The sequence below is a fragment of the Equus asinus genome, chromosome 29 (assembly GCF_041296235.1).
Source record: "Equus asinus isolate D_3611 breed Donkey chromosome 29, EquAss-T2T_v2, whole genome shotgun sequence".
In the NCBI taxonomy this organism is placed as follows: Eukaryota; Metazoa; Chordata; class Mammalia; order Perissodactyla; family Equidae; genus Equus; species Equus asinus.
In genome coordinates, this window is record NC_091818.1 from 32,512,786 (window position 1) to 32,536,845 (window position 24,060).

Genomic DNA, 24,060 nt, shown 5'->3' on the forward strand with positions numbered 1-24,060 from the left:
TTCAGTGTGATTTTTAAAATCACAATTAGAAAGATTAAAAATAAAGTTAGAGGGGTCCCGCCTGTGACTGAGTGGTTAAAGAGTTCCCTGCTCCACTTCCTCAGCCTGGTGTTCTTGGCTTGGGATCCCAGGTACAGACCTACTCCGCTCTCAGCCATGCTGTGGAGGCATCCCACATACAAAACAGAGGAAGATTGGCACAGATGTTCGCTCAGGGCCAATCTTCCTGACTTAAAAAAAGAAAGAAAGAAAGAAAGAAATTTACAATGAGTTTGAGTGTAACAACAGACTTTATTTCATAAAATGAATCCTGTTGTTTCATTGTGATGAACTGCAAACATATGATTCTAAATTAGTCTTAGAGCTAGCTTTTAAGCTGTAAGACGAAGAGAGACACACATGTATAATGGAAATACTACAATAATGAGAAGGAAATGTGTATAAGGTTTTGGTCCCCTAAGGTTTCAGATTTATGGTTCCAGTCTGTATAGTTAGATTTATAGCATCATCTCAATTTACATTTGTTCTCTGAAGATTGCCTGCCATTACATTGCCTGGCTCTGGAGCCAGGCTGCTGAGGTTGAAAGCCTAACTTCATCACTGACCAGGCTTGTGACCTAAACCAAGCTACATAACCCTCTCTAGGAAGGGATAATAATGGTCCCTGTTGTGAGGATTAGAAGAGATCATCTGTGTAAGGTGCTTGGCACAGTTCCTGGCCCGCAGAAAGTGCTTGATAACGGTAACTGTGTTGAATGCGGTGAGACGCTGAATTAAGAATTCAGTTAACAGGAGCAGGACCCAGTGGCGCAGCAGTTAAGTTTATGCGTTCCACTTTGGCAGCCTGGGTTTGCCGGTTTGGATCCAGGAATGGACCTACATCCCACTTATCAAGCCATGCTGTAGCAGGCGTCCCACATGTAAAATAGACAAAGATGGGCACAGATGTTAGCTCAGAGCTAATCTTCCTCAAAAAAAAAATAAATTAGTAATTAAAAAAAGAATTCAGTTAATCAAAATTAACTGTAGCCTCTATAATTTTAGCACTTGTGGTCTGTTTTAAGACTAGCAATAAAATTTCCACAAGAATGTTGCTAAAATGAAAAACTACATTTCAAAGGTCATTTCTCACCCATTTGTATCACACAAACATGACAACAAAAAAGTGAGAAGAAAAAACGTTTGTCATGACTCAATTACCTCAAAACACGTTTCCTCTCTGTGTTCACTTCTAATTTGTTTCACATTTATGTGTCCACTGACATTGTTAAAATAACATAAATTAAATTTGGAGTTCTGGTTTTCATTCAATATAACATTTTCCCATGTTTTCCAAGCATGGTTTTCAAATTATCACTTTAACACGTATATTGCATATCCTCTACTGAATGATCAGTTTCACTTTTTAATGACAGCTGTTAGTTATTTTATTGTAGAAACTCAGCGTAACACACCATCATCTCCGCCACCACCTCTCAGCCCTCCTGTGTGCTCAGCAGAAACTGAGAAATGGGAGGAGAAACACATCCCACACGACAGGGAGGCCTCATTCCAGGAGGAATTGCAGGGCGTGCCACCAAGGCTAGGGCAGATTCAGTCAAGCCTTGCCTACATGGCTACAGGGGGACATAAAAGGGTGCCGGGGCCTTGGCAGAGCTGTCTTTTCAAGGAGGAATTTGAAAGACCTTAAATCAGATGGTAACAAGTTTTTAATAGACTAACTTTTAGAGTTGTTTTTTTCTTAAGGGAAAGGCCCAACGTGATGTGATGCTAGCCTTTTGATTTTCCATAGATCCTAAAGAGCCAGCACCAATTTTGGGAGTAAAGTATCCATGTGATATAAAATATAGGCTGCAAGTAACTGTTCAAAATATGCCAGAGATGTACTTGAACAACCCCTATAGTTTTAAAATTAAAGTACAGATATTTTTATGAATTAAAGTATCACAGAATACTTTCTAAAGCAGTATGAGAATAAGTGATTGAGAAGTACTTTTAAGATAGAAATGTGTACGTATGTCTGTGTATATGTATTAAGTAAAAAATATAAATAACATTTTACTTTGTTCAATATCTATTTATTTACTTGCTTATGTTTTGCTGAGGGAAATTGGCCCTGAGCTAATGTCTTCTCCTTTTTGCTTGAGGAAGATGGTCCCTGAGCTAACATCTGTGCCATCTCCCTCTACTTTGTATATGGGACACTGGCACAGCATCACTTGATGAGCAGTGTGTAGGTCTGTGCCCAGGATCCAAACCTGTGACCCCTGGGCCACTGAAGCACAGCACAAGACCTTAACCACTACTCCACCAGGCTGGCCCTGGTTGAATAGTGAGTGAGCATCTTTTATGTGCTAGATGCTACATACATAAGGAGGAGGCAACTGTTTTTCTTTCTTCCCTCCCTCTCTCCCTCTATCCCTTCCATCCTTCTTCTTCCCTTCTTTCCTTTCTTCCTTCCTTTTTTCTTTCATTTTTTCAACAGATGACAGTATTTATTGAATTCTAAGTGTTGTGGATAAAGCAGTCAACCAAAAAAAGTTCTAATGGAGGAGACAGACAAACAGAAAAAGTAAAAGATATTATGTCAGATGATGAAAACTGCTGTGGACAAAAACAAAGCCAAGCAGAGAGGAAATGGGTGATGGGATGGGTGACAAAAACCTGAGAGGTGACATCGGAACAAAGACCTGGAAGAGGTGAGGGAGTGAGCAGAGCAGACCCCCCGGGAAGGGTGTTCAGGGGTGAGGGCCCTTAGGCAGGAGTGCGCTGAGCCTGTTAGAACACCAGGGAGGCCCATGGAGCCAGAGCCTTTGAAGAAAGGGGAGGATAGGAGGAGGGGGGGAGGGAGGGCTACGGGCTTGTAGACCGGGCTAAAGATACTTTTTGTCCTGAAGGCCTCCTGGAGGAGGTGCCATCTAGGCTGAGTCTTGAAAGAGGACTCAGCGGGTGAAGAAGGCAGGAGAAGGGCATTCCGGACAGTGGAGCTGCAGCGGCCATCTATAAGCCTGGAAAACAGGGAAGTTACGTAGCTGAGTATTCCTGGGGCAGAGTGTGTCTGCGTGCAGGAAGGAGAGGCATGAGACTGTGGACCACCACTTATGTTATTCAGGGACTCTTCTGAGAAAGAGAGCTAAGCTGTCATATCAGATACTAGATCTCAGCCCTGGCTGCATCATTCCTGATGTTTGCTCCCTACCCCACAACCTTGCACTCAGAATCTCTGGAGCTGGGAATCTGGTTTGTGTTTGTGTTTTTCCTTCCAGATGATTGGATGGGCAGGCAGAGTTAAGAAGTGCTCATCTTGACACGACTAGCCAAAGCAATCTAAAGATTCAGTACCATTCCTATCAAAATCCTAAGGGACTTTTTTTTGCTGAAATAGAGAAAACCCATACTAAAATTCATATAGAATCTCAAGGGGCCTCATGCAGCCAAAATAATCTTGAAAAGAACAGCATCAGAAGACCCAACTTCCTGATTTTAAAAACGTACTACAAAGCTACAGTAATCAAAAGAGTACGGTACTGACATCAAGACAGACACAGAGGCCAATGGGATCGAATAGAGAGCCCTGAAACAAACCCTCACATATGTGGTCAATTAAGTTTTGAGAAAGGGGCCAAGACCATTCAGTGGGGAAAGGACTATCTTTTCATCAAATGGTGCTGGGAAAACTGGGTATCTACATGGGAAAGAATGAAGTTGGACCCTTCTACAAAAATGAACTCAAAATGGATCAAAGATCTAACCTTAAGAGCTAAAAGTATAAAACTCTTGAAAGAAAACATAGGGGAAGATTTTCATGGCATTGAATTTGGCAATGCTTCCTTGGATATGACAGCAAGAGCATAAGCAACAAAACCAAAAATCGGTAAGTGGATCTTCATCAAAATTAAACCTTCTGTGAATCAAAGGACACTATCAAGAGAGTAAAAAGACAACCCACAGAAAGGAGGAAATATATTTGCAAGACACATACCCGATTTGCAATATTACTTTACACCCACGAGGATGGCTATTATTTAAAAAACCAGAAAAGAACAAGTGTTCGTGACTATATTGAGAAACTGGAACCCTCTGACATTATAGGTAGGAATGTAAAATGGTAGTGCTGCTGTGGGAAACAGTTTGGCAGTTCCTCAAAATAAAGGAAACACAGAAGGACAATATGACCCAGCAATTCCACTCCCAGGAATATACTCAAAAGAACTGAAAACAGGGACTTGACAGATACTTTTACGCCAATGTTCATAGCAGCATTTTCCATAATAGCCAAAAGGTGGAAACAATCCAAATGCCCATCAACAGATGAATGGATAAAATGTGTTCTATACATGCAATGGAATGTTACTCAGCCATTAAAGGAATGAAGTGCTGATACATGCTACAACATGGATGAACCTTGAAAAACATTATGCTAAGTGAAATGAGCCAGTCACCAAAGGAGAAATACTGTGTGATTATTACATTTACCTGAGGTACCTTGAATAGGCAAATTCATAGAGACAGAAAGTAGAGTAGAGCTTAGCAGGGCTGGAGGAGGAGGGGATGGGAAGTTATTGTTCAATGGGTATGGAGGCTTTGTTTGGGAGAATGAAAACATTTTGGAGACAGTAGGGGTGGTTACACAGCATTGTGAATGTACTTCATGCCACTGAATTGTACACTTGAAAACGGTTAAAATAGTAAACTTCATGCTATGTATATTTTACTATACACACAAAAAAGTACTTGTCTGTGGTCCCTCACTCGACAAGAAGCCTTGGGCTAGAGCGCCGCAAAGAGCAAACTGGCCTAAAAGGAAGGCGGGGACACCGTTGCACAAGGATATGCTTCGTCTTTGCACCCACAGATGCCATTTGCATTCACTATGGTCTAAAGGTGCATGTATTTTCCTCCAGTTTCAGGGATGCTGACCCTTTCAGTCTGCAGGTCACTGAATCTTACTGACAATGGTTGTTCAGTAGGGGTTATTGTCTGTCATTGAGTCTGGAGGTTTCCCAGGATTGCCTCACTGGGCTCCACAACATTCCATCAAAGTCCCAAGGGCTTTCCATATTTCCCTTTGGCCATCCTCAGAATGTTGGCATTTGCCCTTAGGCTTATCCTCTCAAGGTCACAATTTAGCTGTCACAGCTCTGATCATCACATCCTACAAAATCACGTGGTATAAGGCAGTAAGTTTTCCCTTGTGCATTTCTTTTATTTTATCAGAAAGAAGAATCTTTCTAAGAAGTCCCAACAGACTTCCCTTCGTGGCTCACTGGCCAGAATTGCTCACATGCCCACACTTGAACCAATCACCAGCAGAGGGGAATGAGTCAAACAAGACTGGCTTAGCCCAATGATGATTCTTCTCCCGGAGATGGGCGCACCTTCCCTAAGCATATTATGGCTCCATAACTAAACAAAAGCAAGATTGTTGACAAAAACGGGGGAAAAGGGTGCTAAGTGGGGAGTAAGTGGTATCCCCAGTAAGGAGACATTTTGTTTGATGGAGTTCACTTGCAGAATATGTTAACTGGACATTAATATACACATTAATACACATGCAATATTATAAACACAAAAGCAGAATAGAAACAAAATTATAAGGCCTGTGTACTTTCAATCAGCCCTGGCTACGTATTATCACTCAAACCAAAGGCTACGAACTTCACGAGTTTAATGAGGAACATTAGACAAATGGGAGATTGCTGCCAGTGATGTTTTGAGAAGATAAAGCCCTGAGGTAGCCATTATATCTCGTTAGTTTGGGTAAAAGGTGAAAGATATTTATGAACCTTTACTTTGAAGACTCAAAAAATATAAATATTAAACCAAATTAAGGTAACAGTGCCTCCTGTCAGATTTATTCTTTCTCTGAAGCTTGTTACAAGGAAATGGTCCTGGCTAGTTTTGCTGCAAAGAGTCCTCTGGAGACATCCTCACACTAAAATGATGTGAAATGTAACCTGGTCTCTTTTGGGAAATTATATTAATTGTTGTTTCAGAAAATTATATTACAATGTTTGTTGTACAAAATTATTTATTCATCTAATGTTGTAATATAATCACCAGCACTGTAATCACTAACTCAATTTTAGGACATCACTGAGTTTGGTTTATAACTTTACTAGTAATGAAGTGACTTGACGTCATTGCTTAGTCAGAAAGTATGAAGAACCCTGTTTTGATTTTCTCCCTATAAACCTGTTTATACTCAATCTGGTAGCACTTATAGACTCGTTTCATGTAACAACAGAGTAGGAGTCTTTTCTCTCACACTACCATCCTTGCACGCTTGTGAATATTCATCACTGACACATGTTTAGACCAATCACCATAAACAAATCCAACCAATCACACAAAACCATATATCAGAAATGCATAACATATCATACTAAATATAGCATTTTAAAACACTTAGATTTATGAAAAAGCTAAATCTCTGATTAGTGACTCATACAATAGTAAGGTTAGCCTCATCCCAGAAGATGTCACAAAGCAGGAAAGAATATAACATGGGCAGAAAATTTTTATCTATGTCCTTAAAAAGTATCTTTGGAAAATGCAGTTTGTGTCAGGTTTAACTTTAAGTGTAGACATTATGAGTACTTCAAAGCCAAAACTTACTACAGCTTTTCAAACTAGAAATGAAAAGGCCCTGGAAGCTTCCTAGACGTTTTCATTTCTAGTAAGGTAAAGGTTGATAGCTATCACCCATCTAAGCAATAAGCTATTTGGTGCCCTCAAGAGCTTGCTTACAAGAGTGAAGTGTCCTAGAGTCCCAAAAGTCAGCAAACCACTGTTGATTATCCCCAGCTTTGTTGGGTCCATTTCTTGCTTTGGCCTCACAAAGAGCCATTGTTATGCAATTTCAAGCTTCTGTTGAGTCCCAGGCTGGGGGCTGTGTTTCATTCTTCTAGCTCAGGAAGCTCATTTTCAGTGACCTGAAGAACCCTGACCAAGTCTCCTCCTTGACATCGTGGGGTTTCGTCTATTCTGTTTGTTATTAAGTTTTACCATTCCCCCCCATTTTTTCTTTCTTCTTTTCCCCCTTTTTCTTTATGATTCTTTTTTTCTCTCTCGTTTTCATTTTTTGTTTACTCTTTACTGTGCCTTTTTTTCATCATTCCCTTTTTTCAAATTCTGTTTTTTTCTTCCTCGTTTTTTCTTGTATTCGCTTTGTTACTATCTGTTCTTGTTTAGTGGCATGTTTGCCTGGCGTTGGGTTTTGATGCCATTATAAAAATCAGTTCATCAGGTGGACTCTGGAAGTCATTTCCTTTTGTGGTGATTTATGCAAAGCTTTTCATCAGCTTTTCCCAATTTTAAGTTGACCTTGGGACATCTTGACTCCAAGGTCAGCAGTAAGTCCAACACGTTTCAGGGCCTCTCAGCCAGCTCTGCTGAGGAGGAGAGCCAAACTGGCAAAGACCAACTCTGAAGACCATCACCAAGGGTAACTTGACCAAGTTGAAGTTGGCTCAGAACATCCCGGCTTGAGAAAGAGGTAGCTGTGAAGGTCATTAACAAGATTAGCAGAACTCCTCCAAACTCCAGAGACTGTCCCCCAAACAAGAATCATGAAGGCGTTGAACTGTCCCAAAATAATGATTTGAAGTGATCCCGACTGAGGAAACACTCTCCCTTGTCATGGAGAAATCTAATGGAAGAGAGCTGTTTGAGTTCCTAGTGGCTCACGGCAGTCTGCAGATAAAGACACCCTAGACGAACTCCAACAGCTAGTGTCTGTGGCACCGCGACACTACAAGTGCTTTGTTCATAGAGTTAAAGGCAGAATCCTCTGCTCTTGGAGGCTGACATGAAAATCAACTTTGAAGACTTTGGCATAAGCAATGTACAAGCTGAATACCTCCTTGGGCAGTCCTCCTTTATGCTGCCCAGGGACTCTTCAAGGACCAAATATGATGGACCCATGGTAAATGTGTGGAATCTGGATGTGATGCTCTGTATGATGGTTAGTGGATCCCTGCCTTTTGATGGACCCCGGGCTTCCAGGAGCTGCAGGTACTCAAAGCAGTATACTATATTCCCATTTCCGTGTCCAGGAAATGTGGAAAACTGCTCAAGAAATTTCTCCTTCTCAATCCCAGCAAGAAAATAACTTTAGAGCCCATCAAGAAAGATCCACAGATGAGTAAAGGTCATGAAGATGAACTAAGTCCTTATGTGGAGCCACTCCCTGACGCCGAGGAATCTTGGCCAACCGACTTGATGATGTCCTTTTGTCACACAAGGGAAGAGATCCAAGACTCGCTGATGGGCCAGAAGCACAACAAAGTGATGGCCATGTATTTACCCCTGAGATACAAGCCAGCCAAGCTGGAGGGCCCTGTCATTGCCCCGAACCCCAGGCTTCAGCTGATCTAACCAGCAGCAGCAGTGCACTTTCCTCATCTCACAAGGTACAGCGTGAAGTCTCTGCCAACACACAGCTGTGGAGATTCAGCAAGCTGGCTAATCCCACCTTGAATTCCTATTCGAAGAACATTCAAAAGAGCAATGCAGGACGTAAGTTGCCTGAGGAGGGCCAGGTGTCAGCATGGAAGGGCAGCAGCAAAGTGAACAGGGCTGCCAGCCCCTTCCCTGCCTGGAGAGGAAGAGCCCACCTCACCTCCAGGAACAGCCATGTCTCCACCAGCACGAATTCATGCAGGAATCCCCCTTTTTCAGTGGGCCATCTTGGCCAGAACTCCACACAGAAGGGCAAAGACAGCTTCATGGTGCCAGGGTCCAGGGCCTCCACAGCCTCGGCTCCTCCCCCACCCAGCTCCCTGGCAAGGCCCCACCTGCACCAGGGGTCCAAGTGCGCCTCCATGCAGCCCAACCAATGCTTGGGGCTGGACCCCACAGAGGGGACCTGGGAGCTGCCCCAGCCCAGCACAGTCTCCCAGTGTGTCCCCTTGGCCCCTTCCTCCACTCACACATCAGAGGCAGTGGCAGAGCCACAGAAGGAACCAATTCCCCAGGGGGTGTGTCCAAAGGCAACTCCATCCACATGGGCAACCTCAGACAGATGGGCAGCCTCAGCCCCTCCTTGTGACAACAGCCAGGGCCGGCAGGGAGCCAGTGGGAATTTCTTGAGCAGCTTCATCTGTGACTTAAGACACCTGTGTTTCAGGTTTGCCAAAAGGGCATGAAAGCAGAGACCAATGGGAGAAGCTCAAACCTCACGTCGTGGGAGCAGAGGCAGCGAAAAACTGTGGGGACGCCCAGTAGCGCTCCTTACACTCGACATGGAGTATGAAGATCATGAACTTCCGGGAGCCCAAGGAGAAGGCGCAGGAGGTGGGCCAGGAGCCGACGCAAACGGCGGCCAGCGCGAGGGGAGCGAGAAAGCCTCGCTGCTGTGTCCGCAGAGGCCTGGCCGCAGTGCCTTGAGGATGGAGCAGCCCAAGAGTGGCGCCCTCTCTCCACGGAGTTTCAGGCAGTGGAGAACGCGCCCCCGCGGCCCTCTAAGATCCCTGCAGCCTAACGTTCAAAGGCTGCCAGGAGCTTCCAGGGAGACAGGAGGAGAGGGACCACTGCGTCCCCACCTGGGCAGCCTGTGGACACCTCGGGGGTGTGGCTATCTGTGTTTGTACTGGGCCTTGTGCCCGCTGTGCCTCCACGCTCGCGGGCCACGGCAGTTGGGGTTTTCAAATGGCAGTTTGCTAACGTCTCAGAACCTTAACGAATTCTTCCGGGAAAAGCCTCATAAGGGACTTTTACTGAGGGGCCTCACTAGCATTGATCGCCCACCAATGTGAAAACGGGTTTAGAGTTTATCCTAAGAGAGTTGGGTGCCGCTGGTATTCCAAGACACTCACTGCGACTGCAGGTTGGAAAATGAATGGGATCAACAGCTGAGCTTCCCTTGTCCTTCAAAGTGGCTTTAACCCAGGGATTGGAAGGAGGGAGGCAGCAAGAGGAAAATCAGCTCAAGTGTCCTTGGCTGCTGTGTGACCTTCTCTGGTTTGTCATTTTCCCCACAATTTATTCCAGGACACAGAAACAGGAGGATGCTTTCCCCACTTGTTCTATGTACTGACACAATGGTGACACTAAAAATCAAAACAGGACATTCTGAGAAAGGGAAGTTAACACATGGATGCATCACAACCACAACAAAAACCAAACACCCCTCAAAGCATAGCAAACAATCCAGCAGTGTGTGTGTGTAGGGACACTATATCAAGACCAAACTGAGATAAATAAGGAACTCCAGGTTGGTTTATCACTTGAAAATCAATTAATGTAAGCCATCTCTTTAAAAGATTAAAGGAGAAACATCATATAATCATCCCAATAGAGACATCAAACAAAGCTTTTGTAGAAATTCTACGTAGTTTCCATACTGCAGGTCCCAGCTAGTGCAGAAATGGAAGGAAAAGAAAGAAACGTGTGAGGGCTGGAAAGGAAGACATGAAGCTGTCATTATCCATAGACTGTAGTTCGCTATGCAGAAAACCCAAAATCATTTACTGAAAAATATTTAAAATTGAAAAGTTTTATCAAGGCTGTTAGATTGTCAATCTACAAAAATCAATTTCCTTTCCCTATATCAGTTATAAACATAAACAATTAAATTTTTTAAAAGATGCCATCTACATCATCAAAAGTTATGAAGTTACCTTGAAATAAATCTACAAGAGATGTGCAAGACCTGTGGGAAAAATTTAAGAACCTTCTTTGAAAACACTAAATATAAGACAACTATTTGAAAAGATGTTTGGGCGTCATGAATAGTAAAACTGTGTCATAAAGATATCAGCTTCTCCGCCCCCACCCAGTTGGTGTAGAGTTTCAAAGCAAGTCCAGATCAATTCAAGGAGTTTCTTTTATGGAACTTGACTCATGGGTGTTAAAATGTATATAGAAGAGCCAAGTGCACCAAACAGCACTTTCCGAAGAAGAACCAAATAGGGAGGATTTATCGATTAAGACATGGTGATCCACGTGGAGGGATAAACAAATGGAGAGCCCCTAAAACTATTCTGCAGTTGCACCTCCCATTTTTCTCTTAAACCCGCTCTAATGAGGCTTTGCCCCTCCCCACTGCATCAAAGCTTCTCTTAACGTCATCAGTGATCTTGACAGTGACCTAGATTCAATCGTTAATTCGCAGTCCTCAACTGACCTGACATACTTTCTCAAATCATGTGCTTTCCCAATCCCACACTCTCTTGGTTTTTCTCTTACCTCAGTGATCACCTCTTCTCCATTTCCTTTGCTCGTTCTTCCTCTTCTCCCCAAACTTTTATTAGTGTTGGGATTTCCCATGGCCCCATCTTCAATCTTCTTCTCTATACACATTCAGTTTCTAGGGTCCTCTGGTCTCAAGGCGCTAAATACTATCTCTACATTCTTGAGTCCCAAATGTTAAACACCCCACCAGACTAGACTTGGATGTCCAACCGCCCATTTGACATCTTCACTTGGATGTCCAATATCTCGAAAGTACCATGTCCAAACTGAACTTCTGATCTTTGCCACCCCACCAAACCTGTTCCACCCAGGGTCCTTCCAGTCACTCAGACCAAATGTCTTGAGGTGATCCTGACTCCTGGCTTTCTTTCACACCCCGTGTAGAATCTATCCGGGACTCCTGTGGACTCCACTTTCAAAATAGACCCAGGATGTGAACTGTTTCTCACTACCTCCACTACTGCCACCCGAGTTTGAGACCCCCATCAGTTCTTCTCTGGATTATTATTACAATAAGGATCTTGCTTCCAACCTTGTTCCCCTATAGTCTATTTTCAACACAGCAACAAGAGTGATCCCTTTAAAAAGTAAGTCAGATCATGTCAGTCCTCGCTCAAAACCCTTCAAGGGTTCTGTTTCCTTCCCCCTGAAAGCCAAATGCCTTTGTGCAAGGCCTTGTCTGATCTGGTCTCCACCTCCTGTTCTCTGACCTCTTTTCTTACTACCCTGCTCCAGCCACACGGGCTGCTGGCTGTTCTCACGGCTGCCAGGGAAGCTCATTCCTTAGGGCCTTTGTCCTGGATGCTGCCTTTGCAGGGGACACTTTTCCCCAGGGACCTTCCTGGCCTGTTCCCTCACCTCCTCCAAGTTTTTACTCTGATGGCATCTTCTAAAGAGACCTACCCTCCCCATCCTATTTACAATGGCACGTCCCCTCCTCCACCCCACATACCCAAGACTCTCCACCCCTTTTACTCTGCTCTGTTGAAAAAATAGCACTTATCACCTAACATCTTTTAATAGACTATATTATTTGCTTATTATGCATATTTATTATCTGTCATCCCCTACCAGATGTAACACAAGAATAGGGATGTTTGTTTGTTTTGTTGACTGATGTTTCTTAAGAACAAAGAACAGTGCCTGGCTCATATTAGGCACTCAGCAATTATTTGAATGAAAAAAAGCATGCAGGAAGGTAGAGGATAGGGTGGAATGGAATCAGGAGTGTCACAGATGGAAAGGTAATGTTGAATTTCTTAAACTGGCGATAGGTTCATAAAGGTGCCCTTTATTTTTTAAATTTTACAGATACCTATACGTATGTACGTATATTGGCTTATAATTAATATTTAATAAAATAGTAAAAAAAAGAATTTGATTGTGTATCCAAATTGACTTACTCCCTAAGGGTTCCAGAAAGCTGTGTTTCCACTGTACCTAGGATGTTATCATCACTGGACGGAGGATATCATTGTTTCCATGGTCTCTTCTTTGTTTTTGCTCCTGAGACAAGACACCCATGTGTCTGGCATCCAGTCAGGGGAGGACAACCCAAGAGAAGATCATGCTTTGAAAAGACTCCTTAAAAGAACATTCTAGACTTCTAGAATAAAACAGAGCACAGCATACCGTCTCCCTTCCCTTCTCCTGATTTCTTACAATGATATAATGCTAAAGTGTCTCCACTGCAGATACACACGGATCTTGGAGCTCACTGCAGTGTTCCCTGCTGAGACACTGATAAGACCCAGCAGAGAAAACACTCTGCTCTGAACTGCCTTTTGCCTCTGTACCTCACGGTGCACATCCCATCATCCAGGAATTTAAAAAATAAAAAACAAAACCTTTTTTTCCCTAACGTTTGCTTTTTGTCTGTTACTTGGAAATTCATTGATTTTACTATGAAAAGATATTCGAGGAGGAAAAAAACAAAAACGAAGAGATTTACATGACAAAGTAGCAAATACCTTTTAAATGTAGTTTTATGCAAAAACAAACTAAAATGTTTTCAGGCCTTTCTTCACCTGTCTCTTGCATTGTTAGTACCTTGTCGCCTTCTTAGACCTTTCAAATGTGTAACTTTCTTAACACTGAGTTTGTGGTTTCCTCCAGTCACCTTGCCCCACGAATGCTTCTATTTAAATGAAGAATCGGAAATTAACCCCTCATATGACCAGCCAATGTGGTTCCAGTTCTTTGAATGTAATCAAATGTGAATCACAACCTCACTCTGTGTGTCTGTAGACTTGGAGTGACATTAGGTTTGTTCCCATGGAGAACAGGGACAAATTGAATAGGCATGTCGCCCTGGGCCTTCACCATAATTGAAAACCAGCTGGGTGGTTGAAGCACCTGCTCAGAATGTAAGTGTTTTTACTTTATATAAAGAGGAGAAAAGATGCAAACTCCAAGGCTTTTTCATTCTTGATAAACTGTGCTTAGAGACGAGTGGGGAGACAGGAGAGGTTTGAATAAAGGCAGTCTACCGTCCAGGTTTCTAGGAATTATGGGCGGGAGAGAAAGTATATATAAAAGAGGAATGCCTAGTGAGGTCCGGGCCCTGGGGAGACCTCTTTGGATTTCCTGCAAACAACCTCTCGAGAAAGAATAGACGAGCGAGCCAAGAGCGGAGAGGAACTCATTTAAACGCCCAACTCTTTGCCTTCCACTTGCAGCGAGGCTGGCGGCTGACACTCCTAACGCGGGGCCTCATGGGCCCAGGCGGGCGCAGTGAGCAGGGTGGGTGCCACTCTCTGCCCAGTTCCGCCCCCTCATTCCGGCGGCCAATGGGAGCCGGCCGTGCCCTGGGGCGCGGCCAATGGGAGCCAGTGGGCGGAGGCGCGCTGCCTTCTAAGAAGCGGCGGGTGTTGGGGGTCTGGGGAACCCAGCGCTGGAGTGCGGCGGTAATCGGCTTTACCACCATGTCCCTGCAGGTGAGCCCGAGGGTGGCAGGCCGCGCGGGAGGGCATGCTGCCGGGAGGGAAGCGCTCACGTGGGGAGCGGGGCTGCCGTGACGCGCCCCCCCGGGAGACGGTGCATCTCGGACCTGGCGCCTCTGCAGCTGATGCCTGCCCTTCTCGCCCCCCGGGAGCGGTGCGCGGTGACCCCCGAGGACACGCCCCACCCCCTCGCGAGCGCCCCCTTATTGCAGTGGAGACAGCACCCGTGCCCTCTGTTGATGGTGAGCCGGGCTCCCTATGGCAACTCTTGTAACCCCCGGGGATTTGGTTGATCGCAAAGCCAGCCCAGGCCCGGGGAGGGCGGATCCCGGGCTGGTCCGCTGGGACGCGCGAGCCCTGCTTGAGCCCGCTCTGTCCATCTGGGAGAGGGGGCGAGGGCAGCCGGGGTCTCACCGCGTCCCTAGCTCCTTGGAACATCCAGGGGCTCTCTTAGGCAAGGGTTTTTCTGAAGAGCAGACATCTGTAAAACTAGTATTTAAAAATACTGTTTTTCTGATATGTGAAAAAATATATGTTCAGGGTGGAGATTTTGGGGGAAGAAAACAAATAGAAAGCAAATAAAAACATCAGGAATTCCTTCACCCAGGTGATAACCACTGCTAACCTGATGGGTCACTTTCTCGCGTGTGAGAAATGTGTATGTGCGCATGCGTACGTGCATGTGTCTCTGTGTAGGTAGATACACCGATTATGCTATTTATGTATATACAGTTTTGTTCCTGTGCTTAACACTATAATCATTTTCTCATCATTAAATATTCTTCCAAAATATCATTTTTTAGAAGTCTGCATAAAAATTTTAGGGAATGAGCATGGTTGGCTTCTTAAGTCATTCATCGGGCAGTATGTTCTGGTGGGTACGCGCGCACACTCCGGAGTCAGCCGGGTTCTAATCCAAGCCTCACCCCTTCTAACCTGTGACATAGTTACTCATCTAAAAATGTGCCTCAGTTTCCTCATCTAAATATGAAGGAGAGAGACTGTTAAGATTAAAGGAATTGCGTGTATGGAGCATTTAAAACAGCACCTGGCGTGTGGTCAGTGTCCAATAAGGATAAGCCTCGAATATTTAGATATTTTTCGCTTATGTTTGACTTATGTCATTCATATTAAACTTGCCCCCAAATAATCAAATCTTACAATATCAAAACTTTCTTCCTTTTTAGCTTAGTACTTTGTTTTGTTTGGCAAGACAAATGGGATTTCTTTTTTTGTTTGAGCAAGATTAGCCCTGTGCTAACATCTGCTGCCAGTCCTCCTCTTTTTGCTGAGGAAGCCTGGCCCTGAGCTAACATCCATGCCCATCTTCCCCCACTTTATATGTGGGACGCCTATCACAGCATGGCATGCCAAGCAGTGCCATGTCTGCACCCGGGATCCGAACCAACAAATCCCGGGCTGCCGAAGTGGAACGTGCACACTTAACTGCTGCGCCACTTGGCCAGCCCCAACAAATGGGATTTCTAATTCAGCTATGACCTCCAAATTTTATTTTAAAATTACAATATATTTACCTCCACGGCAAAGCTTTTAGGAGAGCTGACAGTCATGTAAACTGGACATCATTCTTTCTTAGACGATGAAGCTAAAAGGTAGACTGCTTAAAGAAGATGCATCTTTTCGAGTCTGGGAGATTCATGATTTTACAGACACATTTGTATGATCTAAGAACCATGCAGTTCCTTGAGTGTGAGAATTTAGGATCTTCCTAATTCAATTCCTCAGTGGGAAAGGATTGCTCAAAAAGGCATTGTCAACCGCCTGTGTGGGATGCCCATATTCTTGGGCTGCAGAAAGTAAAGCTAGATTAGGTGAGAGTCACCCCCAGAGGCTGTCTTCAGCTGCAGTGAAATTGAAAGGAAATTCACAGAGAGGCTGGCTGGTCAGTACTGCTTGGTGGGGAGAGACGGGTTCCATCCCCAGGAAGGCAGGATGCACCCACTGGGAGGGTTGGTGGTGACACTGGGGTCACTGCTGCAGCAGCTGTGTGGCCAGGGGGCACTGTGGTGAAAACACGAACAGGAGAGGGTCTAGGCAGAGGCACATTGTTCTGAAGAATCTCAACCACAGTTGCGAGGGAAGTGATGCACACATGCATTCATCCAGGGCGCTGAGGACCTAGCTCCTCTGGGGGAACCAGCTCAGCAGAGGCTGAAATTCCTCACCCAAAGCAGCGAGCCCAGCTCCACTGTAGCACAGGAACATGACTAAAGTTTCCCTTTTGCCCAGAATGCTTTGAAATTAAATGTAAACAGCTGTACATTTAAAGCTGTTTCTCACCTGCAATAACTTTCAGACCCTCCTAATATCCACTCACTTATTCATTCATTCAACAAGGGGCTCAGACAGGCTCGCACCACCTGCCAGCATTCTGTAAGGAGTGGCTCCTGCTTCCAAGATGAATATTTATGGCTGCCCTCTGTTATGGATATCTGGAGGAACGAAAAAATACAGTCCCACCCAGCCTTTGTGTTGAGCCCTAATAAATGCCATTCATTCCCTCTGGAACACCCTTCCTTGCTCCTGTGCATCCAGTAAACATATGAACGCCCAGGCTCAGCTAAGCGCCATCTCCTCTGGGAATGTTTCTCCCACAGCTGCTGCCGCTGCCTCCTCTGCGCTCCCAGAGCACCCAGCCAGCTGCTTCTCTATTAGAGCAAGTATCACAGGGTCATTGCTGACCTGCTGCTCATCTCCCACTCGACTCTGTGCTCCTTGGCTGCTCTGTTCATCCTTGTCTGCCTAGCCAAGGCCTGGCCCCTCCTATATATTCAATACGTCTGTTAAATAGTATGATCGGAGGGATGAGCTCTGAGTGGGCAGAGTCAACAGAAGGAAATCAAGAATATTTACATTCCAAATCCTTTAATCCTAACACCTCATAGAGGTGGTTGGTATCTTTTCTTTTGGCTGAAGCTGAATCTCAGAGAAGCTGCATTGCTTGCATAGAGTCCCAGGGTGGTGTGTCTCAAAGCTAAGAATTCAAACTCAGTATCCTGATGCTGGGCCAGTGTTCTTGCTCTACAGCTCCTCTGGTTGGGCTGGGAAAGGCCTGATGGAGGAGGGCCCATGGGAACCACCCGACAGCGCAGGCGTGTATCAAGTCGAGGCGCCTTGGAAGGGCATGCAGGACAGAAGGAATGACCCTGGGCCCTGCTCTGAAATGGGCTTCCCTACCCTGGGAGGGAGGGGGGACGGGGAGTCCTGAAATTGCGTGGGAAGCTGTGTGGGGGGCTGAACACAGGTGGGGAGGGTCCAAGACTTTCATTAGGTTCTCAGATGGTTCCCTACCCCCCTAAAATATGAAGGACAATTTTCCAGAAACTCCTTCCTCGAAGGCAGGGACCGAGCGTGGTTTTTGAGAAGCCTTGGGATTCTAATCAAGGCGTGGCTTGCCCAAAGGAATGGAGTTGCTGTCACAGGAGAATGGCCTGAGATTTTAGCTCCAACAGAACACCTGAGGTCCCTGATGAAGCTGAAGGGGGAGGCCCCTACCCCTCTCTGAATAGCGCTGCCTGGCCTCGCCCTTGGGAAGCCCTGAGCACTAACGCAGCATTTTAATTTTGTCCTTATTATGGACACTATGTGCACATTATAGAGCATTTGGAGAGTATGCAAAGTATTAAAAAACCAGAAAACTTACCAGTAATCAGAGGCCAATTACTGTTCACGTGTTTTAGTATATTTCTTTCTAGTCTTTATTTTTCTACATAACTTACAAAGCTGAATGTATCAAAACAATTTGGTATTTTTTGTTAAATCATAAAGTATTTTTCCTGTCTTGCTTCATTGCAAGTACTTTTGTCAGTTTTTTCTAGAACTAGTTTTTTTTTCTTTTTCAAAGAGCCTTATAAAAAATAATAACAGCTAACTTTTGTTGAACACTAGCCATGTGCCAGGCACAATTTTAAGTATTTTCCATATGCTAACTTATTTAAATCCTCCTAACAACCCTGTGGATAGGTGGCGCTATTGTCCCATATTACGGGTGAAAAAAACAGACACAGAGAGGTTAAGTAACTTGCCCAAGGTCACACAGCTTGTAAGTGATGAAGATGAGATTCAAACCAAGGCAGTCTAGCTCCAGAGCCTATGTTCTTAACCATGGCATTGTGTATAAAGCAGCTGACAATTTCCTAGAAAGACACTCAGAAAGATGAGGCAGGGGGTGCATCCATTGTCACGTGCACCCATGCTCCTCAGACCCCCCCATAAGGATTAATGAGGAGGCTGGGCCATTTTCAAGGTTATTTAGGTTGGAGACCCTGGTCTCTGGTTTACAAGTGATTTTGTTAATCACAAAACAGCTGTCCTAGTTGTGGTACTGTTCCGTCTTTGGCCCCGGATGGAGGTTGTACCCAGCGACTCTGCTGAGGCCCTGGGGATCTGCCGCCGCAGTGGGCCTGTCCTCTCTCCACCGGGCCTTTGGATCTTTGGATGACAAGGGAGGTGTGGCCCTGGAGAAGGAAACTGGGGGACAGAGGGAGGACCCCTAGCTGAGCCTGTCTTGTTTGATACCCAGGCTGCAGGCGCTTCCTGCTTTAAAACAAATAACAAGGTGAAATACAGTTTATTTAAAAAAAAGAAGAAGAGAAAATTTCTATTAAGGAAAATAATCACCAAAGCCCTTTGTAGATAAGCTAAGAGAGGAAAGGGATAAACCTTGTAGGAGCGCTCAGGCTCCAGGGGAGGAGGAGGCGGACCTCATCCCTATGCGCGATATGCTGAGGGACGGCTGCTGGCAGAGTCCCGGGCCAGGGCCCTGGGCCAGCCTGAGGGTCCTGGGGAGTCAGGCAGGTTGGGGCTCTCGGAGCTAATTCACAAACAGGGAGGACAAAGTTTATTACCCTGTGTATTTGTACAGAGTTTCCACGCAGCCCGTTAGTTTTTGCTCATCGGCTCTCAGTTGGCTAAACAACTTCTCCTTTTAGGAAATCAGTTGAAATAAGTCTTAGAAATTTTGGTCTCAAGGTTTAAAGGAATCTTTACAAGCAGCTCAATGAAATCAGAAATATTGTCCTGAGAAACTAGCTAGTCCACCAAATGGGTATAAATAATACTGATGCTGAAGAATGCAGGCAAAGAGGCACTGGGAGATAAAGGGTCTGGACAAAGATGTTAATTGTAGCAAAGTTGTTGCATGTAGCAAAGTGGATTTAGGAAGAAGAGGAGGAAGTGTCCAGGAGGATGATCAAGAAAGCTGGCCTGAGTGTAATATTATTTAAAAAGAATTAATAGAAATGTTTGTTTATGTGCTTTTAACTTATAAGAAAAAATGTGTATTTAACTTATAAGAAAAAATGTATCAGATGGTTGATATATGAGAAATTTATACCTGATATATATATATATATATCAGAGAAAAAAATATATATATATATTCCTTTTACCTTTTTACTACCTTCACTCATTTCTCCCACCGCACACCTCTGGCAACCACCAATCTGTTCTGTTTCTATGAATTTGGTTTTTTAAAATTCCACATATAAATGAGATCTCAGGCTATTTATCTTTGTCCATCTGACTTGTTTCGCTTAACATAATGCCCTTGAGGTCCATCCATGTTGCATTTGCGTGTTGCAAATAGCAACATTCTTCCTTTTGTAATGACTGAATAATATTCCATTGTTTGCGTATATATCACATTTTCTCTATCCATTCATCCATCAGTGGACACTTAGGTTGTTTCTATGTCTTGGCTGTTGTAAATAATGCTGTAATCAACATTGGAGTGCAGATGTCTTTTCAAGATAGTGATTTAGTTTCCTCCAGATAAACACCCAGACGTGGAATTGCTGGATCATATGGTAGTTCTATTTTTAATTTTTTGAGGAACCTCCATACTGTTTTCCATAGTGGCTGCACCAATTTACATGCCCACCAACAGTGCACAAGGGTCCTTTGTCTCCACATCCTCGCCAACACTGATCTCTTGTCTTTTTGAGAACAGACATTCTGACAGGTGTGCGGTGATGTCTTATTGTGGTTTTGATTTGCATTTCCCTGATGATCAGTGATGTTGAGCATCTTTTCATGTACCTGTTGACCATCTGTGTGTCTTCTTTTGGAATATGTCTCTTTAGATTTTCTGCCCATTTTTTAATTGGATTGTTTATTTTTCTGCTAGTCAGTTGTATAAGTTCTCTCTATATTTTACGTATTAACCCCTTATCAGATACGTGATTGGCAAATATTTTTTCCCACTCCATAGCTAGCTTTTTCATTTTGCTGATCATTTCCTTTGCTGTGCAGAAGCTTTTTAGTTTGATGTAGTCCCACTGGTTTATGTTTGCTTTCAGCGTCAGTTTAAAAACAATCCTTGCCAAGATCAATATCAAGGGGCTTACTGCCTATGTTTTCTTGTAGGAGTTTTATGGTTTCAGGTCTTACGTTCAAGTCTTTAAACCATTTTGAGTTGATTTTTGTGTATAGTATAAGGTAGCAGCCCAGTTTTGTTCTTTTGCATGTGGCTGTCCAATTTTCCCAACACCATATATTGAAGAGACTGTCCTTTCCCCATTGTATATTCTTGGCTCCTTTGTTGTAAATTACCTAGCCATATATGTGTGGGTTTATTTCTAGGCTTCCTATTCTGTTCCATTGATCTATGCCTCTGTTTTTATGCCAGTAACATACTATTTTGATTACTATAGCTTTGTAATATAGTTTGAAATCAGGGAGTGTGATGCCTCCAGCTTTGTTCTTCTTTCTCAAGATTGCTTTGGCTCTTTAGGGTCTTTGGTAGTTCCAAATTTTAGGATTGTGGGGCTGGCCCTGTGGCCGAGTGGTTACATTCACGTGCTCCACTTTGGCCGCCCAGGGTTTCACTGGTTTGGATCCTGGGTGCAGACCTGGTACCGCTCATCAGGCCCCCACACAGCACAACCAGAAGGACCTACAAGTAGAATATACAACTATGTACTGGGGGGGCTTTGGGGAAAAGAAGAGGAAAAAAAAAAGGATTGGCAACAGATGTTAGTTCAGGGTCTATCAAAATTAAAAAGTTAAAATACATGTTTTAAAAAACTCCAAATTTTAGGGTCATTTGTTCTAGTTCTGTGAAAAATGTCATTGGAATTTTGGTATAGATTGCATCGAATCTGTAGATTTCTTTGGGTCATATGGACATTTTAATATTAATTTTTCTGATCCATGAGCACAGGCTAGCTTTCCATTTATTTGTGTCTTCTTCAATTTTTAACCGTAGATAAATTGAACATTTTCCATATTAAAAATTTTATTTAGTCCGTATCTTGTCTATCTATCAGGCAAGCACTGGGAGAATTGTCGAGGAATTAAAATAAATTAGGATAATTCTGGTGGAACCAGAGCAGTAATTGTTCATTTCTGTTTGAAACCTCCCTCGTCCTTGAGTTCCCACTGCTTGGTGGTAAATGCCCCCACAATGCCTGCTGACAGTTAGCAAATGCACCGTGTGCCTTTTCTCCTTTGTGCTCTAGGCTGAGTTTGACAGGGTCGCAGAAGACGTGAGGAAGCTGAAAAGGAGGCCAGATGATGCAGAACTGAAAGAACTCTATGGGCTCTACAAACAATCTGTCATTGGAGACATCGACATTGGTATTCTATCATTTTAAAAATAATACATTTCACTTGAACAATGTTTATAGAAACATGGAGTGAAAAGTAAACTTGAAAATATGTCTATCCTTCTTTTGGCAGAGTGTCCAGCAATGTTAGATTTAAAAGGCAAGGCAAAATGGGAAGCATGGAACCTCCAAAAAGGTGCTGTGAATTCTTAAATAAGTTAAACAAACCTTCTTAATTTCCCAACCCATCAGTCAGTGAGATCATCTGTTTGTGTCTTTCTAGGGTTGTCAAAGGAAGATGCCATGAGCGCCTATGTTTCTAAAGCTAGAGAGCTGATAGAAAAATATGGAATTTAGAATTCAGCAGATGAGAAATTTTTCCCTTTGAAGTCTTCATAATGGTATCATGACCTAACACTTAGGTGAGAAATACACCGTGAACTCTTTACGTATCGTGTGTATTTTTGCTATTAACATGAATTGTAATCCTTAATTAGAAGTATGCTGAAACTACATATTTAACTAAATTTTACTTGCTAAAACCAAGTGATTTAATTTGAAAGTTCTTAAAAATAATGCTGCTCTGGGAGTAGGTGCACAAAAACATTAACAAGTGTTGGTTCTTTTGTCTTATCTGTTTTTCTGCAATGAGTTAGTACTATTGGTGTAATGAAAACAGTTTATTAAGAACCAGTGACAAGGCCCTTCCTTGGTTGTGCCATGTAGCTTTGGGGTGCACACTGACTCAGGGCTTTCGCAATCACAGACATACCTGGTTCCCATCCTTTCTCTGTGACTTATTTACTTGGTGACCTGAGACAAGTTACTTAACCTTGCTAAGCCTCATCTATAGAGTAGGGAAAAGAATATCAGTCTCACGGGGTTGTAAGCATCGAAGGAGATAACTGTAATCATCATACCTTCATTTTAAAGCAAATGCTGTATAAAACCACAAATAAGCCCCAAATTTTTGTTAATAAACTTATGAGTCTATCTACAACTCTTCAAAGAAAGAAAAAAACCATCATGGAGCTATCAACTATTTTTCTTTAAATTTTTACGTTTAAGGTAAATCCAAAAATCAGACAGAAATGTAGTATCTAGTGATAAGAAACTGTACAACTGCTGTGCCTCTTATGTTTAGTTTTATCAGAGGGAAAATGTAGATTCTGGAATATCACTTTGGCCCAATTCTCAGTCTTTCCTGCCGGTACACAGGCTTCCTGAAAGAAGTCAGACTCATTTTAACAGTTCTAAAATCTGTTTGAGAGTCCATAGGATAAATAGCCCCAATACAGTGGACCTGCATAAGAGTTTAGGTTTGATATGGTATGGCCAGAGAAATAGATTGATTTCATGTTACTTTAAAAAAAAAAATCTAGATTGACTAGATGAATTTTCAGGGAATTATGCTGAGTGAAAAAATGCCAGTCCAAAAAGGTTGCATACTGTATGATCTCATTTATGTCACATTCTTGAAATGGCAAAATTATGGACTAAGAGGGCAGAATAGTGATTGCCAGGGAGGAGGGGGGTGGGCGTGGCTACAAAAGGGCAGCAGGAGGGATACTGTGGTGATGGAGGATAGAAAGTTCCACATCTTGACTGTATCCATGTCAATATCCTGGTTGTGACATTACACCGGAGTGTTCCAAGATGTTACCATTAGGGAAAGTAGGTAACTCTGTACTATTTCTAACAACTCCATGTGAATCTACCGTTATCTCAAAATAAAAAGTTTAATGAAAAACGAATCTAGCTTGGTTTCTAATCTGGAGTATTTTGGAAAGTCAAGATGATTCTCATCTCTACTAAGTTTTGCCTAAAGATAGTCAGAAGTCTTCCACGATGGAGTCAACGTCCAAATCCAGCAAAGGGAGACGTCACCAATGATAGGCCTGGTCTCTTCCAATCGAGGGCCTGGAAACTCTTCAAGCTCTTCCCACATGGACTCACCTCCACCAGGCGGAGAGGCCGGCTGGAAGACCCACTCCAAAAGCCTGGCACTGGCAGCATCATGACGTTCCCATTTGCAGACTATCTTGAGTAAAAAGTTTTCAAGTGAATAATCACAAGTCTAAATTACTTTTGTACCAATCTTTCTGTCAAGGGAGCCCTCGGAATCACATCAAACCTAAGAGTTAAGCACAGCACGTACTACACATTTAACATAAATTGCTTGATGCTATTTTTAGCCCAAATTTATTTTGCGAATTCTAGCTCAAAGCGTTTCCTCCCTAATAAATTGCATATTATTTGTGCTTTGTTAAAAAGGAGTGATAAATTCTGAAAAATACCTCCTGTATGCATTTTCCTTCATCTTATTTACTGACATGGTATGTGTATTATTTTAA

General features: G+C 43.4%; 1 protein-coding gene across 3 annotated transcripts; it reads left to right on the forward strand.

Moving 5' to 3' along the window:
• Positions 1-13,822: 13,822 nt before the first annotated feature.
• On the forward strand, positions 13,823-23,995 carry ACBD7 (acyl-CoA binding domain containing 7). Of its 3 annotated transcripts, XR_006521777.2 has the most exons (5): positions 13,823-14,132; positions 21,620-21,737; positions 21,840-21,902; positions 21,990-22,128; positions 23,523-23,995. XR_006521777.2 is itself a non-coding variant. In XM_014855948.3 (4 exons), exons 1-4 carry the CDS (start codon positions 13,911-13,913, stop codon positions 22,061-22,063), a joined length of 477 nt encoding a protein of 158 aa, XP_014711434.2. In that variant the 5' UTR covers positions 13,823-13,910; the 3' UTR covers positions 22,064-23,497. The 3 variants fall into 3 exon arrangements, 2 of the variants coding, with proteins under 2 accessions (XP_014711434.2, XP_070357270.1); XM_014855948.3 differs by lacking the exon at positions 23,523-23,995 and having other exon boundaries at positions 21,990-23,497; XM_070501169.1 differs by lacking the exon at positions 23,523-23,995 and having other exon boundaries at positions 14,098-14,380; positions 21,990-23,498.
• Positions 23,996-24,060: the final 65 nt, after the last annotated feature.